The sequence below is a fragment of the Pseudopipra pipra genome, chromosome 21 (genome assembly GCF_036250125.1).
Source record: "Pseudopipra pipra isolate bDixPip1 chromosome 21, bDixPip1.hap1, whole genome shotgun sequence".
NCBI lineage: Eukaryota > Metazoa > Chordata > Aves > Passeriformes > Pipridae > Pseudopipra > Pseudopipra pipra.
Window position 1 is genome coordinate 10,092,046 of NC_087569.1, and position 18,283 is coordinate 10,110,328.

The 18,283-nt window shown below is 50.9% G+C and overlaps 2 protein-coding genes and 1 long non-coding RNA gene across 11 annotated transcripts in view; 1 reads left to right on the forward strand and 2 right to left on the reverse strand.

Moving 5' to 3' along the window:
• The window catches only part of AATF (apoptosis antagonizing transcription factor), a 47,806-nt gene extending 39,403 nt beyond the window's left edge, over positions 1 to 8,403 (forward strand). Inside the window, exon 12 of the mRNA XM_064678091.1 lies at positions 7,397 to 8,403. Coding sequence (XP_064534161.1) covers positions 7,397 to 7,460 — 64 coding nt within the window. The 3' untranslated portion in view covers positions 7,461 to 8,403. The remainder of the gene's footprint in view (positions 1 to 7,396) is intronic.
• LOC135425624 (uncharacterized) lies at positions 4,769 to 6,342 on the reverse strand. Of its 2 annotated transcripts, XR_010435672.1 has the most exons (3): positions 6,214 to 6,342; positions 6,000 to 6,105; positions 4,769 to 5,899 (listed from the first exon to the last, which is right to left on the reverse strand). It is a non-coding gene; the product is annotated as an uncharacterized LOC135425624 (long non-coding RNA). The 2 variants fall into 2 exon arrangements; XR_010435671.1 differs by having other exon boundaries at positions 6,000 to 6,342.
• A 3,567-nt stretch (positions 8,404 to 11,970) lies between the features above and the next one.
• Positions 11,971 to 18,283, reverse strand: part of ACACA (acetyl-CoA carboxylase alpha) — a 113,710-nt gene continuing 107,397 nt past the window's right edge. For all 8 annotated transcript variants that reach the window (XM_064678088.1, XM_064678084.1, XM_064678087.1 and 5 more), the window contains 4 exons: positions 18,053 to 18,207; positions 17,199 to 17,369; positions 14,603 to 14,739; positions 11,971 to 14,252 (listed from right to left, as the gene is read on the reverse strand). In XM_064678088.1, coding sequence (XP_064534158.1) covers positions 14,126 to 14,252; positions 14,603 to 14,739; positions 17,199 to 17,369; positions 18,053 to 18,207 — 590 coding nt within the window. In that variant the 3' untranslated portion in view covers positions 11,971 to 14,125. The remainder of the gene's footprint in view (positions 14,253 to 14,602; positions 14,740 to 17,198; positions 17,370 to 18,052; positions 18,208 to 18,283) is intronic.

Sequence of the window (18,283 nt, forward strand, 5' to 3'; positions counted from 1 at the left end):
GCTGTGATTTCTCCTGGGTTTGAGGGTGGTATCCTGTAGGTGCCACTTCTTGGACTTGCCTTGAAATAGGTTTTTCCCATCGCCATGACCTGGGGAGCTTCACATCCTTCAGTGGCCCCATGTGCAGCAGAACTGGGAACAGCCCAGTCTCCTCTGGTTTACACCTTGGGAAATGAGGCACACAGAGATGATAGCCTGTATCTCCAAAGGCTTTTGGGTCCAGAAATCCTTGAGGAAAGAGCCGTAGGGAATGGCCAAAGGGGACACAGAAGGTCTGGGATAGAGCTGAGGTTGAACCCAGACCTGTGCAGCCACCTTCAGCTGGCCCAGCTCCAAACAGTCTCATCTTTTAGGAGCTCAGACATTTGTGCACTTGAGAAAGCTCCTGTGCCAGGTAGGTGTATTTATGGGCGAGCTGAGGCTCAGCATTCCTGCTGGGGCCTCCAAGTCTGTTCCAAGTGAGGTGTTTTCAGTATGTGCAGGAGTGGGTCCAATGCACAGCCTTGTTGTGGCAAGGTCAGGTAAAGCCCCTGTTCCTGGGAGGAGCTGTGTGTGGATTTGGGTTTTATTCTCTCTGCCTGTCAGCTGTGATATACAGATCTTCAGATCTCTGCACTGTCCGTGTGTGTGAGGAACAGAGACTAAACAGAGACACTGTTATTAGACACAAGGTCTAATATCAAATTACTGCAGAGTTTGATGAACATCTGAATTTCACCTCTGGAGGACGGTGACTCGCAGGAGAGACATCCTTAAAGGACACAGATGTTTGGTACGAACACCTTTATCTCCCAAGATGACTCAGGTTATTCTGACAGGTAAAACAAGATTGTGCAAATATGCAACAATGATCTAATCAGCTGGAACAACAGCAATATTTTAACTGGCGCTACCTTTTAACAGCATCATTAAGGGCTCTCATTACTCTTTTATTAGAGGCTCACTCTATTTCTTATCAGATTACAGAATGAACATAACTCATGGCACTGATTTGATCTCTTGTTAAAGAGGATTACAGCTTTGCATTAACTTGGATTGACACGGTTTATAATTTGCTGTTGATACACATGCTGGCGGTGTCACATGTTTGACCCCCTCCCCACAGCACCGCCGAGGAAAAGGACACCCATACATCATCATTAAACATGGCACCCAGTGCAGAACGGGAGGCAAAAGGAGCCTTTTCTGCAGGAAAGTCAGGCAGGACAAAGGAGACGTGTTCCCAAGTGCACGCCGAGATTCCGAGCGGGGAATTGTAACTGGGGGAAGGTGGGGAGGACGTGTCGGGTTTGTTTGTACCTCTGCAAAGGGATCTTCATTAGGGAGGAGGAATTTGCATCCTTTATGAGCCAAATTAGAGGGAAGAGGATGGCCCTGATGGGACTGTGTCAAACCAAGCAGTGTCACCACAATGTGGGAGCTGGGGAAGTTTTTTCCTGCTCTTCTGAGACCTTTCCATGCTGTGTTTGCCCCCAGTTAGAGAACCTGTCCCTGCCTTCGGGCAGCACTGCTCCTACACCTCGTGGGGTGAGCTCAGCCAGATCACCTGTTGGCCTGTGGTGGAAGTGACCTTTTTGTCCCTGGTTTGTAGGAATCCCTGGTATCTGCACCTCTGTGTCCTGGCTCCCTCCTTCCAGCTCCTGTGTCCTGCCCAGCCTTGCAGGGCTGCATTTCCCCGACACAGGGGGCTTTTTCTTTAGCAGATGGTCACAATTTTGTGTTTGACTTTGGAAGTGCAGACTTAATGCAGCAGAACTGGGCTCAGGGCAGGACTCACTTCTCGGAATCCCGTGGCCAAGTGCAAGAAATGAATCCCCTGCCTCCACAGTCCCGTTGGCCTCAGGTCATGTGTGGCACAAGAGCATCCAGCCCACTCTTGCTCTTGCATGAGCCTGCTGGGAGGCTGAATTAACTCACAGATTATCCAGCTGCCAGAGAGGCTTGGATTAGAACATTTCCCTTGGATCCAGCCAGGACGTTGTGTATTTTCCTGATCAGCATTCTCACTTCAGTGCAGTTGCTTTGTCACAGTGTGTCTCTGCAAGCAGAGGGGGGTACGTAGTAGGAAATCCTGGTATTAAAAGATTAATTTGCTTATATGACATAAGAGTTTAATAAAAAAAAAATTAAAAAAAAAAAAGGTTGGTGAGATACCAGCCTTTAACTTTGCTCACTTTGTACTTTGGGTATTAAAACACCATGAGAGGGGATTAATGGAGGAATTTGGGCTCTGCGATTGTCAATCCAGTACCTTCACCACCACAGAATTCCTGAGAGGAAGCAAAGCCCTTCTTTCTGGAACAACTAAACCAGTGGCTTCTGTGCTGCATGGCACAAACCTCGGTGTTGGTGTGAGAAAAGTGATTCTGAGTTTATTCAGGCCCTGCCTGGAAGAAGGACTGTCCTGCTTTGGCTTTGTTTCGGGAAACAAAGGGAGAGAGTATGAACGTGGAGGGCAAGTTTGGAGTGTGCAGGGCTCTGATGTTTTAGGGAATTTGGGGTGTTTGTGGCTGGGTGGGAGGGGGAGTTTCCTACCTGGGCACTGGGGCTGCTGAAAGAACCCCCTCAGGGGAGACGTGGGCTCTCTTGGGAGGGTGCTGTGTAACCTGCTGCACACCTGGGCTAGAAGAGAACCTGGAACAGAAGCAAGAACATGTATTGTTCCTATGAAACTAAACCTGCTTGGCCTTATCCAGAGGCACTGTGACTTTGGGATCACGGAATCCCAGAATGGTTTGGGTTGGAAGGGACCTTAAAGCTCATGTCATTCCCCCTCCTGCCGTGGGCAGGGACACCTTCCACTAGCCCAGCTTGCCCAGAGCTCCATCCAACCCGGCCTTGAAATTTCTGCCCTTTGTGTCTCATTTTGTTTGTTTTATTTAAAATCCCCCCAACCTTTGACTTGGCCTTCACCATCAGCTCTTGGAGGTGCAGTTTAACTCTCCACTTTAACCGGGGTGTCAGAAGGGCTGGTGTTTGCACAGGTTGTGTGTTTTCAGCTGGCAGGGTGAAGTGGTGACCCAATGTGGATGGGCTGGAATCATCCTGTCCCAGCACTTGATTTCTGACATCCCTGTAAGGAGAGAGGCGCCTCTGGTATGGAAATTTCCTTTTTAAAGGGGGAAAAAAAAAAATAACCTGTTAAAGGGCTGCGAGATGATTTGTCGTCTTTCCTTTGTGAGACAATTTGTCTTCTCCTGCATCAAATCTGTTATAAAACAGGCAAGCTGTGAAAGAGGGAAATCATCCCAGGAATATGGGGCATTAAGGGGCACAAAGAATGCTCCCCTCCTGCTCTCCTGCACAGGGCATTTCCCATGCAGCATCAGAGGCTGCTCTGCTCAAATACCCATCCAAAAACTGACTGAGAGGGCATCTGATGTAATTCCTGGGGAAATTCCAGCTACTGGAACACATACCAGAGGAGCAAGCTGGAGTTGCCTGCACATCCCTGTGTTTTGCTGCCTCTCCAGCCAATTTGCCCACATCCTTTATGCTTTGTGCTGTAAAAGCTCCTACGAAAATGCAACTGGGACCGAAGTCAGGATGAGAGAGGGTCCATCTCTGCTCCATCAGGGATATCCTGAGCTCAGAGCTGGGGTGAGGGGAACGTTCAGAACTGGTGGCAGGGACAGCAGGGATGAACCCCAGGTCTGGTTGTGTTTGGGGAATGGTACCTTGGGCACCAGCTCTCCATCTCTCTGCTGCCCTCCCACTCCCCATTCCCAGATCCAGCCTCTCAAAACGTGCAGAGTCCCTTTGTTTAGGGCAAGAACCAGCTTTCTGAAACATTTATAAATCCTGTGCCTGCTCTCGGGAGACGAGCCAGAGGTCACATGTCACCTTCCATAATTCAAAGCCGTGAGGCTAAAAGCATTTGCACAGGCTCCGGGGAAGGGGGGGGGCCCGATCCTGACCCTCCTGGGCTGGAGGGAATTGCAGGAGACCTTTGTGAGCCCCCCTGGAGCACGGGCAGGGTGCCGGGAGCGCCGGGCCGGGGGGATGCAGCCGGAGCTGAGCACTCAGGGCTTGGGAAGGGAGTGAGTGCCATCTCGTGGGGCTGGACACAGAGCCCCGGGGCCCTCCCTGTGCCACTCCAGGGGTCTGAGCCCTGCTTTTGGGATCCCCACGTCACCCAGCACCCCGAGGGCTTGTGCCTGCAGAGCCGGAGTGGGGAGTGCGGGCTGGAAGGGGTGGGAATACAGAGCCAAACCCACACCCAGCTGGTTTGGGGTTTGGTTGGAAATTAAGGCTGCTTTAGCCTTTCTCTAGAAATTAAAAAAATAAATGGTCTCAGCTTGTTTTATCTTCCTGGTCTCTTTCCTATTGCCTATAGAGTGTGTGTAGCAGCGATACCTGGGATTTGGAGGGGGGTAAAATCCACTGAGCATTTAGCACACCAAGCTCACCTGGAGTAGCCACTCCTTTTATTCCATTTTTTAAGAAAAAAAAATCATTTTTACAAAAAATCATTTTAAAAAAATCATTAAGAAAAAAAAAAAGCTTCAGCTTTATTTTATCTTCCTGGTACCTGCCCAGCTTGCTGGACACCGAGTAACCTGAATTTCACACCACTGGACAAAACATTTCTTAGGGTACAGACAGAAAGTTTTCCAAGGAAACAATCTGCCAACTTCAGTTTTCATCAGGAGTCCTGTGTTTTCTGTTCTTTCCTGCTCCCTTTCTTCATGGGTGTTCATGTTCTGTCTTTTTCCAGTTTTTGTGAATTAAAAATTCATAGTTCCCAGTGGAGGAGTGGGGTTATATAGTCATTTCAGTACTGCTTGTGGCATTTTCTAAATTATCTTTTTTTTTGGGTAGAGGAAGAGAAGAAGTAAAAGGTACAAGGGAGAAGGCAGAGACATTGGTTGGAGGGTATTTTTACTAGAAGAGCACTATTGCCATTTTAATAAAAAAAAAAAAATAAAGCCACCAGAAACTGAATTTTCCCCCATAATATTGTTCTTCTATTAGTTCACAGAACTGTATTTAGAAAAATGACTATAATTACACAGAGTGGTACAATACTGGCTTTTCCCACGTGCAGGTACACATTTGGTTTCCCTTTGTACATTTGGTGGCCAAAGCACCTTCCTGGGGATCTGTTTAGAATTTTGAAGATTCATATAGATTTATAAAATGTGCTGTTGCAGTTAATATTCACTCTGTGTGTGTGTGTGTTTCCTTGGTCTCTGTTGCAAGGATTTTGCCTGTAAAATGTGTGTAGCAGCAATACCTGGGGTTTGGAGGGGGAGAAAAGCCCAGTGGGCATTTAGCACAACAGGCTCACCACCTGGAGTAGCTGCTCCTTTTATTTCATATTTTAAAACAATGTTGTTGACCTGAAAAGCCCAGTTTTCGTGGTGGGGAGGTGACACAGTGCCTGTGCTGTCCCCTGGTTCTGGAGCCAGCTCAGAAGAAATGCATAAATAATTAAGCCAAGGTACTTACACACACATGTTTTATGGCAAATGGCTCCGTGGTCCGTGATCATTTTTTTCCAGAAACAGGTTTTATGATAATACAGTAAAAATATTAAATTAGAAAATGCCTCACTAAGGGTGATAAAACCTTACTACAGTGGAAATAGGTAATTATCCCCTCTACAGCCTAAATGACAGTTTAAAAGAAATAAAAATGTTAGTGCTCATTACTTGCTTTTGTAGGTTGCAATAAAGGGTAAGTTAAATTTTAATTCAAGGAAGACCCCTGTATCGACCTGCTTCTTCCACACTCCCCACCTGAGGTGTGAGTACTCTTAATTACCTGCACAGGTTATTCCTCAGCACATGCTGCCTCCAGACCCTCTTTGTGCTAAAGTCACCTTTCCTCCAGCTGCAGGTGACACACTTGCAGTGGGGTTGTTACAACTCAGTGGCTCAAGTCTGATGTTTCATATCTGTGGGTGGAGGAGAGAAATTTTATATTTTTTTAACCAAAAATCCAAGTTCATTATGCATAGCCTTAAGGGGGCTGAAAGTATTAAAATCTGCACTTACCCTGGTGAATTGAAACAGAGACAAGGTTAAACCTGGAGGATTGATGAGTTTTACTCTCTGCATGGTTAAATCCTGCTGAGGGGAGAGGCTGTAAAAGAAAGGGAGCCTGGATGATGAGAAGAGAGGGGAAAAAAAAAAAAGGTTGGGTTGTTTTATTATTTTATTTTTTCAGGGTGAAATGTTTGTTCTGTTTTGGGGATGGTTTGGGGGTTACCTGATTTCCCTCCTCCTCCTGTCACTCTGCTGGGATGTCTGTCCATGATGTGTTATCCAAACAGCTCCACTTGGATTTCTGCTTCATCAGAGGTTGCTGTGCCTGGGAGGATGAGGCTGTGGGGTGCAGGGGAGCAAACCCACCAAAATGAGGACAGAAACCTGAGGAATTCTCCTCCTTGGGTTCTCCTGCAGTGGGAAAGGCCAAGGCAGGCTGTAAAGGAACAGCACTCTGGGGTTTTGCCTGCAAACACAGCAGCTCTTGCTGTCTTTGGTGGGTTTTTTGGGGTCTCCCAGTGTGCACACGTTGTGTTTGAGCTTTCTCACATGGCTGGGGATGTAAGAAATGAGTGAACGTGTAAAGGAGAAGGGCCTGGAGACCTGGAGAGGGGAGCCTGTTCTGGAGAAAATCCCCTTTGGGTTTTCCAGAATGCCTTTAGGGTGGTTTGAGGCAATGGGATCACTTGGTTCTCACTCACAGCCCTGGGGTTGTTACTGTTCTGGGAAGGGAAAATCCCACCCCCCCCATGTAATCAACACCCTGCCCTGTGTGTGCAGCCCCTGACAAAAGGCTGCTGCTTCAGAAAATGCATTTATACAAAATAAGGCAGAAATACCTCTCCCCCAGCTCAGGTTACTCTGGTTCTGAAATTAAAGATAACACCAGCCCCACTTTTTTTTTTTTTTCCTTTTTTAAAGGGAAATTTGCTCCTGTTATCAGAATTGCTGCACGTGGGATATTAATTGGAATCTTGTTGCTGGGTCATTTTCATTGTTTTTCAAGTGCTGTCCAAGAAAATGTATGAAAACTAAATTACAGTCCCACGTAGGCTGTGATTGAATCCTCCTTACGGCTCCGTGGCCTCGTACATCCTATTAAAATATTCAATCTTGTTTTCTTACTTGAAGAGCCTGTCTGGAAAGGGCAAACTTATAGAAGCCCTCATTCTCTGGAGATACGAGATCCAGCCACGCTGAGATATTTCCATATTTCTGTGCTGCCTGGGATTGGTCTCACACGAGTTTCCCCCCCACTCTGTATTTATTAATGAAGGTTGTTGAATGCGTTTTTAATTACACGAGGCCTTTTCATTTGGAGTGGCAGCCTCTTTTTCCCGTTTTGACCTTGAAAAGTAACTTTTCCCTCTCCCACCTTCCTTTATTTTTTTTTTTTTTATCCCCAGGACGGAGCTTTATCGTTCCCTGTTTGGAAAAATCACGAATGGTGAAGAGCTGGAGCAGAATTAGGATCAGGCCCCGGCTCCCGACGTCTCCTTGGCTCCCTGAGGCTGCCCAGGAGCAGGGCAAGGTCTCCCCAGCCTCTGGTCTGTCCCTAAAATCCTGCCTGAAGGAACATCAAACCTAAATCAGAGGGATGAGTGGGGACACTGAGCCTGGCTGAGCATCCCCCCTTTCCGGCTTCAGTGCTTCCTCCCACACACAACCCATTTTTAACTGTTCCCTTTAAATTCCTGACCTTGATTTTTGCAATCTGGGCACAATGCTGGGGGGAAGGGACACAATCCAGCCCAGCAGGGACCACCAGCCCCCCCATGTGGGTCCCCCACAGTTGTGTTGAACCCTCAGAGGTTTTGATTTGGGAGTTGGGGGGGATTTAAATGCCCTGTTCTGGTCGTTGGCTGCGTATCGGGAACGAGGGACTTTATTTTTCACCAAGAGGATTTAAATGTCATTTACATAATTAACATGGCCTTAAAACAGAGCAAGGGTGCTCTCCTGTGCTGGGAGCTCCCAGTTCACATTCCAGCTGTTGAATGACCACAGGGACATTTGCTGACCACACCACGGGGTATGTTGGGATATTGCTGCCGTAGGAACCTCCCGGGGAATTTTCCAGCCCTGCATTGATCCTGAACACTCAGTTCTTTCAGCTGGTCGTGACTCTGAACCTTTGTGTCTTCACCATGGCCATGACACCCCGCTGAAGGGTGTCAGCACAATGTGAAACTGGGCAGAGATGACTCACCTGAGGGGTTCGTGGGGTTTTATACCCAAAGGTCAGAAGCAGGATATCAGATCCTGTGGGGAGAATTTGGGATTCTGCTGTGATCAGTCCCAAACTGAGGTTATCTCCTGTGAATAACACGTGTGTAGCAGGCATGGCTTGTCCCACAGAGCTGCCCTGTCCCTGGGTAGTGTTTTGGGTGATGTCATTAAAATGGTTTGTAAAGTGGTTGTCCCGGTGTGATCCGTGCAGGAACGGCCCTGCTGGCTCAGGGGTTCCACTCTGGTGTCCCCTTTCACAGAGATGGGGTGAAGCAGCCAACTGCCCCATTCCTGACCTTGAAAAAGCCAAGGGATTTGGGGGCTTTTCCCTGCATAAGTTACAGGGTTTTTACCAGTTTTGCAATGGGTGACTGAATTTTACTTTTTTATTCTTTTTTCTTATTAAGCTTGAATAAAAATACATCATTTTTTAAGGCTGTAACGGGTTAGATGGCAGGGAGGGGAGCCCCCCTCTGTGCCCTGTGCTGCCCCTGAGGGTGAGGCCCAGGGTGGAGCAGCAGGTGATCCCATTTTGCATCTCCTTGCAGTGATTCCCCCCTTTCCCTCACCTCCTGCTGTGCTGCTCCCCCAATCCTGCCTCTGCTTGGATGTGTTGCTCCACAGTTTTATCCCTCTTTTCCCTTAGCAGCCTCTCTGTAGCCAAATTTTTGCACTTCACTGTGTCCCCAGAGCTGTCTGCAGCTGATATTAATTAATCCTTTTTGCACCTCATCATTACAGATTTAGTCTCCCTTTAGTCACCTGCTCCCAATAAACGTCTTCCCAACACCCCAGTGAGATGTGGAGCACAGAGTCCACCACAGCAAGGGAGACCAGCTCAGCTGCAGCTTGTGTGAAGTCCTGGGTTAAAAACAGGACAAAAAAAGCTTCTCCTTTCCCAGTTCCTCCCTGGTGCCAGGCTCAGCTCCCCCCCTGCCCTGTGGAAACATGTCTGGTTTTCCTGGGCTCCAGAAAGCAAGTGCCAAGGTGAGTATTGACTTTGGGTGTCTCATGGATGAATAAATCTCTTTGCTCTCTCACAGCAGAGCAGAGCTGCAGCTCCAGGGAAGTGCATCCATCTCCCTGCCCCTCCCAGCTCCAGTCCAGGTGGGAACACACGAAACGTCACCGCTGGCTCCTCACCGGGATTTGGGATCCCACTGCTGACCTCACCTACAGCAGAGCCCCACAGTGATGCCCATCACAGGCAAAGCACCGCCCAGGGCTGTGGGGAGAAGGGCCAAAGGGTCCTGGGCACAGGGAAGGGCTGATTTTCCAGTCCCCTGTATCAGGGGGGCAGCCCCGTGTTCACTGGGGAGCTCAGCGTGGGCTGTCACTGGGCTGCTCTAGCTCAGAGGGGCCTCCCCAGCTGTGGGGTCTCTGGGTGTGACCATCTCCCATGGGAAATCCTGGCAATGTCACGTCCTGTCCCCTCCATCCACTCCCCCTCAATTCCAGCTCCCCAACAACAGGTCCCATGTGACCCTGAGCCATCCCAGCACCTCTGACCCCATGACCTGTCCCTGCACTGACCTGAGCAGCAGCAGAGCCCTGTGCTCCTCAACATGATTAAAATCTCAGGCTTTGAGAACCACAGTTCTTAGAGGCACCGAGGGGAGGAAATCAGCTGCTTCCAGCCTGTCAGTGGGATGGCATCGGGCTGCTCGTGCTGTCAGTGCCCAAATTAAGGGGGTTTAGCAGGAAGCCCCCTGTCCCTGCCCCGCTCAGGGTTTGTTTCTCTGGGCTCTCTGTGGCTGCAGCTGTGCCACCCCCTTCCCGTTTGACTCCTGTGTCCTCTACAGCTGTAGCACCAGGGCACTCCGTGGGGTTTTTTTTTCTATTTTCAGTCTGGCTGTAATGTTAAAAGGGTAATATGAACCACTTTAAATGTGATAACTTCTCGTCGGTATTGTTTGAGGAGATAAGAGCCCAAGCCCCACTAAGCACGCTTTTGAATTCACTTATCAGTGTTTAAGCAGCCTGTTCCCCCCGTCCCCCCACCAGCACCTGGGTTGTGGTGACATGGGGAGAACCTGGGCTGGTGGATGAGGCCCCATCCCAGCTCTGACCTTGCTGCTGAGGGCAGCCCTTGATTCCTGGCAGGAAAACAGGGCCCGTGCCTGGATTTGAATATGCTGCAGGAAAAAGTCCAGCCTTCTGTAATCCCTGAGGAACCACCCATCAGAGCCAGGGGCTTGCCTGTGGCCAGCAGTGGCTCCTCCTGGGGACAGCAGGACGGTCTGTCCAGGGGGTGCATGGACACAGGAGGAGGGTGGACTCTGCATTACCAGTATCCCCAGTCTGGCTCAGCTCCCCCAGTTCCTGGAAGCTCCGGAGTGTCCGACACGGCCCGGTCAGAGCTCTCGGAGCTGTTCATACAGACACAGATAACCAGGGTGATTTCCACCAGGTTTTCCTAATGCTGCCAATCAACAGCAAGTGAGATATCCCCCTCCCCCCAAAAAAAAAAAAGAATATTAATTCTTTATTAATTCATGATACAGCTGCTAATTAGTGCCTCCACAAACGGGCACCACACCTCAGCCAAACACGGCGCAGACTTGGAGGCGTTTTGGGGCCCGGGGTGTGTGGAGGGAGGGACAGAGGGTTGTGTTAATCCTCTCCCCCCAACCCCGCCACCGCGAAGAATTTCAACTTTCAGACAAACAACTTCATTTACAAGTGTGTCTCTAATTAGCTGCAGAATTAGTAAAGCAGAGTTTTCCCCCCATAGATCGGCCAAAGCCCCGGGGGAGGCTCTGGAATGGAGAGAATCGCATTTCCAATTATTTTGTTGAATTGCTAATTTAGTTATTGTGCCTGGCGTAATTGTGATGGGTATTGGGTGTGCAATTCAATTTGTTTTAAATATTTGTGGGAAGGCTGATCAGTAATGGAGCTGACCTATTTCATGGCCCAAATTGAGAGAAGAGACTAAAACAAAAAACAGCTACAAAGCCCCAGTTTGTCTCAGTTTTTATTTTGATGTCTCTCATCCCTCTTAAGACTGTTGATGCAACAAAAGGTTTACATTAAAAGATGATGGCACTTTGATCTTGGGCTTTGGAGAGCTTACAGCTCTGGTACGTCTTTCCTTGGCATTTTAATATGTAGATATTTTAGGCTAAAGAGTTTTAAATGTGATTCTGGAGTTCAGCAGGGTCTGTCCCCTCACCACCCCCTATTTAACTATCAGGATTCTGGTTTGAGAAATGAATGAAAAACGAACTGCTGGAGTTGTGTTTGCTCATGTGGGCAAATTTAACATCTCACCTTTAGTGTGGGGACCTCCCAAAAGGTGTTTGTTGAGCAGGTTCCCAGTGGACACCCTTCAGCCAAGGGTCCTGTGAGTCTTTTCCCATGGGCTCCTGCTGAGCAGGTCACAGAATGACTGAGGTTGGAAAAGATCTTTAAGATCCTCGAGTCCAACTGTCCCTGGGAGAGGGTCCCTGTAGTTCTCCCACCACCTCAGCAGCAGCTGCCAGGGCTCAGTTTTCCCTGTTTGTCCCAGTCACTGTGATGTTAAAGGTGATAGTAAATCATGGAGGAGGAACAGGACCTGCCCAAGGGCTCAGGTGAAGGGCACGGCCAAGCCCCCGAGGTGCTTCTGCTCCATCCTCCCACCAGACCTTGAGGGGTTCCACATAAACCCTCCCCACAAACATTTCCCCTGTTCTTGCCCCAAGGAAAGCAGAGCTCCCCCAGGGTGCCCAGGACAGGGGGTGACAGATTCCACTCCTGGCAACAGAGCTGTAATTCATTCTTTTTTATTAAAAGAAATTGAGGTAAGTGAAATACTTCAGCACCAGCGAGAACCGTATGGACCAAGGGGGGGTCTCCCCACCCGGTGACCGACCCACACACCTGGGGACAGCACAGGTGACCTGGGGACAGCACAGGTGATGGTGCTCTGGCAGGTCCAGACCCCCCAGGACCCCCAGGGCTGGTGACAGACCCTGATGTCAGCCCAGCACTGATGTTACCCAACAGCTGGTTTTTTGGAGCTGCTTTACCCCCAAATTTAGTGGAGCCTGAGCCAGTGCTGGAACACTGAAACAGGGGGGGCTGCTCTGCACAGGCCTTGGCAGAGCAGCTCCAAAGGGGTCGGGGCAGTGGGCACTGGGACACTTCCCCTGACACCTGCAGGTGTCCTGGATAAGGGACTGACTGGTGACACCACCAGTAGGAATTCCTGGTGACAGGGAGGAGCCCCATGAGTCACCCTCTGAGTGGTCCTGCCTGGCTGAGACATTCTCTGTCCGTGTGTCCTGCTGCAGCCCAGCTTGGCATAAGCAAAAGCATCTTTGGGGCTTGTTCAGGGGGCTCTAGTGGAAAATAAAAGTCTTTTAAATCAAATTAGGGTTCTTAACTATTAAGAAAAAGCGAGTCCTTCAGGTGGGTGAGCTCCGCTGGCCACGGGCAGGGGAGCTGTGACCCCCCTGTGGCACCTCCAGTCACTGGCCCCAAAGGCAGAAGGGCTGCATTGCACTTCAGAAGGAAACAAGGAGAGGTGAGAGGCACTGGCAGCATCATTGATTAATTCTCTCATAAAAACAGCCCTTCTGATTCCTGCTGTACTAGAGGAGGGACTGTAAAATCTGAAATTCTTCCCAGACCATCACTGGCGTGAGCCCGGTCCTGCCCAGACCGAGTTCTGTAACAGGCAACTTTTCTTACAGTCAGGAGGCCCGTGGACATAAAAAAAGTGTAGGAAGAAGCTGGGAGGCCTTGGCTGGGTCAGCCTGGGGGGCCCTGGGCTGCTGCCACCCTAGCACTGCACTTACCTGCCTCCCAGACACTTATTCCTGACCACTGGACTGAGATTACCCAACCCAGCTGTTTTTACATTTCCACCTTCCCAGGTGAGTGACAGTCCCTTCCCCTCCCCAGCCTGCACCAGGACCAGCCCAGCACAGGCAGCTCCGTTCCAGCTCCGGAGCAGAGGGGGGAGATGAGAAAAAGCTCCTTGGATCCTTCTGCAGTTCTAACCCCACTGGGATATTTGGCTCTGTCCTTTCTCCCCTCTCACCCCAGCTGGCTGGATCAGCCTCCTGCTACTGATAGGAAAGGGATGAGCACTTACAGCCAGTGTCCCCACAGTGGGGCTGCCACATTGTTATCCATCAAAACAAGCGGGGAAGGGAAAGCAAAAACACTGAGCAGCTGCACTTTGGTCTCTTCTTTTACCTCCTCCCAGAAGGGCCCCTCACACAGTTCACTGACCTGTTCTAAAGGAATTGGGCACAAAGGCAAAGCGAGCGGGGGTCAGCGCCCAAAATCCTGCCCCGCCACCTTCGCAGCCCTGGGAAGCCCGGGAGCCTCCTGGGGGCACAGGGACAGCCCTGGCCACAGCGGCTGAAGGCTGGTTTTCTGCTACTGAAGAAACAAGACAGACGTGTGACACACAAATCACCCCTGACAGGGCCGAGGGGCTGCCGGGGGGGCTCCCACCCGCTCCCGAGGCAGAGCCCGCCCGGGTGACAGGGGTGACATTGGCACTTGTCAGCGCGGAGCTGGGGTGGGAGGGGAAGGCAGGCAGGGGCACGGGGGGACCACCCACAGCCCCTGCTCTGCCGTGCCAAGGCCTCACGGTACCGGAGCACCTTCATCGCCCGGCGGAGCCGACGGCGCCCGGACGCCGCTCCAGTCGTTCAATAAATAAGGTACAGCAGCACAGCCGGGACTCAGTTCCGCAGGCGCTTGTGTTTATACATTTCCCTCATGTCCCTGGCCAGGGGACACGCTTCCCCTGGTCAGCCTGGTCTGAAAAGAGAAAGCTGTCCCTGCTGGCAGCGTTTCCCTGAGCCTCCCCGTGGCGGCACAGCCGAGACACAAAGGGCAGGTGGGAGCTCCCGGTTCTCTCCTCGGCGGCGCCGGGCAGGGGGAGCGCGGGGGAATCGATGCTCTTACGTCGAGGAAGGAGAGTCCATTGTGGAGAGGATCCGCACGACCTCGGCTCGCTGGGTGGGTGATATATGCTGGGTCATGTGCACTATGGAATCCATGGCAACCTCCGGATTGGCCTGGACCAGGCTGGAGAGAGGAGGGAGGTGAGTGACGGCAGCCCCGGCACCTCCAGAGCATCAGACGGCTCCGGCCGGCCGGGGGGGCTGGAATATGGGGCTGTGGGAAACTGGACACAGCACTGGGTGAGCTGTGAGAGCCGAGCTCTGCTCCCTGTGGCCACTTCCCTTGCTGGTGGCAGACGGGCTCAGACACACGTGGGGATTGGAATCCCGAGAGGCCGGAGTGTGTGGACCCGGGATATGGGAGGGCAGGAGCTCCGGAGTGAGCCCCGACCCCACCAGCAGCACTTGCCAAGGGCACCCACATTCCCCCTCCCTGGTGATTTCTAACATCCCAGTTCCCAGGGCAGCCCTCACCTCCGGATCTGCTTGAGGACATAATCCCTCGAGATGTATTTGATGTTCTCCTCCACGACCGAGCGAACGCCCTCCTCCTCCGTCAGCTGCTTCTCCAGCCACTCCACCAGGTCCTTGTTGCTGTCCCACAGATATGCCTGCCAAAATCCCACAGGGTCAGCCCATTCCCAGCCCTGGCCACCCCTGCCCGCTCCCCACACACCAATTCCCAAATATAGCAGCTGGGGGTGACACATCTGGCTGGGGTTTCCCAGTGAGAGGGGCTTCCACAAACACAACTAACAATTAGCAAAAAACCAAACTTTTTTTTTTGCCTCTCCTGCCATAAACGTGACAGAAAGGAACCCAGGAGGTGGTTCCTTGGCCAGTGCTGCAGCCGAACGAGCTGCATCACTCCCCTGGGATGGATGTCCCAGATAAATCCCAGCTTCCCTCGTGATCAGCTGCCCAAATTCAGGTGGAACACAGCTAATCCTGAGATGCCGCTGATCTGGGGCTTCTCCCAGTGCTAAACCATCATGGGACCCACGAGTCCCCACCACCTCCAGAGTGACCCAGTGTTGGTGTCCCCCAGCAATCACAGGATCCCTGATCCAGCCCCGGGGCCAAACAGCCCCTGGGGCAGGTGTGAGCACAGCAGAGCAGGTCAGGGTGTCTGGAACCCTCAGCAACAACCCCCTCTTTGCCTTTTGCAAGATCATTTCACCTGATATTTGCTAGATAGTTGACTACGCAATAATTCAGGAGTGTGTGAGCCCCTAATAGCCTTCTCGCTCCTCTCCTCTCCTCTCATTTTCTTTACAAATCATTTAAGAATCGTTTTGTTAATGGTTTCCGGAAAAGCAAGTACTGCCATTAGCACTCATTCATATTTATGTCATTTTATTTGGGTAATTAAACACAAAGCTCCTCATTTAAAGGTGCACTATCCTTCTCTGTTATCACTAACCAAGTCAAAGTCAGAATGACAACGAGCTGGGTGCTGTGATGCCGTGGTGGCACCTTCCTGGCACCCCCTGGAGCCCCCTCGGACCTCCCTGGCACCCACTGCTGTGCCAGTGGGCCACAGAATCATGGAATCACAGAATCATTAAGGTTGGAAAAGCCCCCAAGATCATCGAGTCCAGCTGTTCCCCCAGCACTGCCAAGGCCACCACTGACCCGTCCCCAGGTGCCTCATCCACACGGCCTTTAAATCCCTCCCGGGGTGGGGACTCCACCACCTCCCTGAGCAGCCCCTTCCAATGCTTGACCACCCTTTCAGTAAAGAAATTTTCCCTGATGTCCAGTCTAAACCTCCCCTGGCACAGCCTGAGGTCATTTCCTCTCATCCTGCCCCTTGTTCCCTGGGAGCAGAGCCCGAGCCCCCTCAGCTCCCCCCTCCTGTCAGGGAGTTGCAGAGCCAGAAGGTCCCCCCTGAGTCTCCTTTTCTGCAGGATGAGCCCCTCCAGCTCCCTCAGCATCATCCAAGCACCTCCTCACTGCCCATCCTTCATTTAATAATTTCCCAAGTCCAGAGTCCCTCTTCCCTGGGACTCTCAGGATCAGCTCCTTCCTGCTGAGGGTGTTGTTACACCCTCAGGTGAGAGCCATGAGGAGTCATGGAATGCTTTGGGTTGGAAGAGGCCTTACAGCCCATCCAGTCCCACCCCCGTCATGGACAGGGACACCTCCCACTATCCCAGGTTGCTCCCACCTGGCCTTGGACACTTCCAGGGATGGGGCAGCCACAGCTTCTCTGGGCAACCTGTGCCAGGGCCTCCCCACCCTGACAGGGAGGAATTTCTTCCTGCCCCAGGTGCAGGGCCCATCCCAGCCCCAGACACGCTTCAATAAAAACCAGGATTATTTTATTTTCTTGAACGCTGTGATTGTCTCAAGCCAGTGATGTCACTCCTAGATTTTGCTTATTTCATTGTTTTTCCTTATTATTATTTTAAACTCGTCAGGTTTCACTCCCTGGCTCTGCCCCTGCCATGCAGCAACATTCCCTGCATACAAAGGAAGATTCCAGGGAAGGGGGGAAAAAAAACCCCAACCCAGGAAGCTGCAATACAGTCGCAGACCTGCGTAAAGCTCCATTTACCCAAGAATCCCAAAGCTTTTAGTTTAGGAGAATATTTAATACTCTTATTAATCATTTTTAATCCGTTTGCTTTTAATTAAGAAACAGCATGATGCTTCCCTATCAACATATGCCAGGGAGCAGATTAATTGTGGCTTAAGATAACTCTCCTTGATTGGTGTAATGTATTAGCTAACGAGCTGCCCGCTTTTGGAGACGCTCAGACACTACCTTGGAAAGGCTGCTGCCCTCCAGAGAACATTCCCCCCCCTTCTCTGGAACCCCTGAGTGTTTGGGACTTTAAAAATGGAATAAAATAAAAACAGAATAAAAACTAAAACTAAAAAAAAAAAAAATAAAATTTTAAAACAATAAAATTAAAACAATAAAATAAAATAAAAACAAAATAAACCAGAATAGAATAGAATCAAATAAAATAATATAGAACAAAGTAAAATAAAATAAAATAGAACAAAGTAAAATAGAACAGAGTAAAATAAAATAATATAAAATATGAAGTAAAATAAATACCTTCACTGTCCCTTCAACCTCCACAAACCAGCGCCTCAGCATGGCCTGGATCTGCCCGTCTGTCAGCTCAGGGTTGGCATCGTGGATCTTCTGTTTCACCACGTCCTCCAGGAGCAGCCGCCTCAGCCTCCAGTAGAAGAAGGTACGGGAAGTTTTCCAGTCCAGAACATCCTGCCCAAGACACAAGTGGAGAAGGGGAAATGAGTGAGGGACAGTATCTACATGGAGAGGTAAATACACCTTATTCCCAAAGGCAAGAACAGGCTTGGACTCATCCTGTACATGGTTATACCCCAGCACAAGAGAAATACAGAGATTCCCATGTCTGAGGACTTCCACCCTGTCACACCATTTGGTCACCAGGAACTACACAGAATCATTGAATCCCAGAAAGCTTTGGGTTGGAAAGCTCCTTAAAGGTCCTTAAAGCTCATCTCCTTCCAGCCCCCTGCCTTGGAGGGGCTTCCACTAGACCAAGTTGCTCCAAGCCCCATCCAACCTGGCCTTGAACACCTCCAGCCCCCTCTGCCTCCCACAAACCTCCTTCCTTCTGCAAAAAGAGATGGAGCTTCCCCAGTGAGCAGCACGGCCTCGGCTGGGACACTCACACCCAAGGGGGAGGGACTAGAAAAATCTCACTGGCCACAGTCAAGCTGCTGGTGAACCCCAGGAGTGTGGGGTCTCACATGGAGCAGGTTCAGGTGCTGGGACACCCCATGTCCTGGGGCCAGCAAACCATGGAGAGGGCAGCAACAGTCCTGGGGCAGAGGGCTGTCCGTGGTACCACTGGAGACTGTCCCTTCCCACGTGCCAAACCCTCCAAGCACATCCCCAGGGAGGCTCTGGATACTCACAGTGATGGCCCCTTTCTCCTGCATCCGCCCGGGCGTGTCGTGCAGGTCCGCGAACTGCACGGCCACCTGCTGGTACATGGGCAGCAGGAACTCCTCCCGCTCCTTCAGCTTGGCCTCCAGCTCCTTCCTGTCAGCTGGGCTCAGCTCGGGGGTACCTGCAACCACAGCCACACCTCACACACCTGGGGAAGCCCGGGGGGGGCAGGGGTGCAGCTCCAGGCAGTCCAGGAC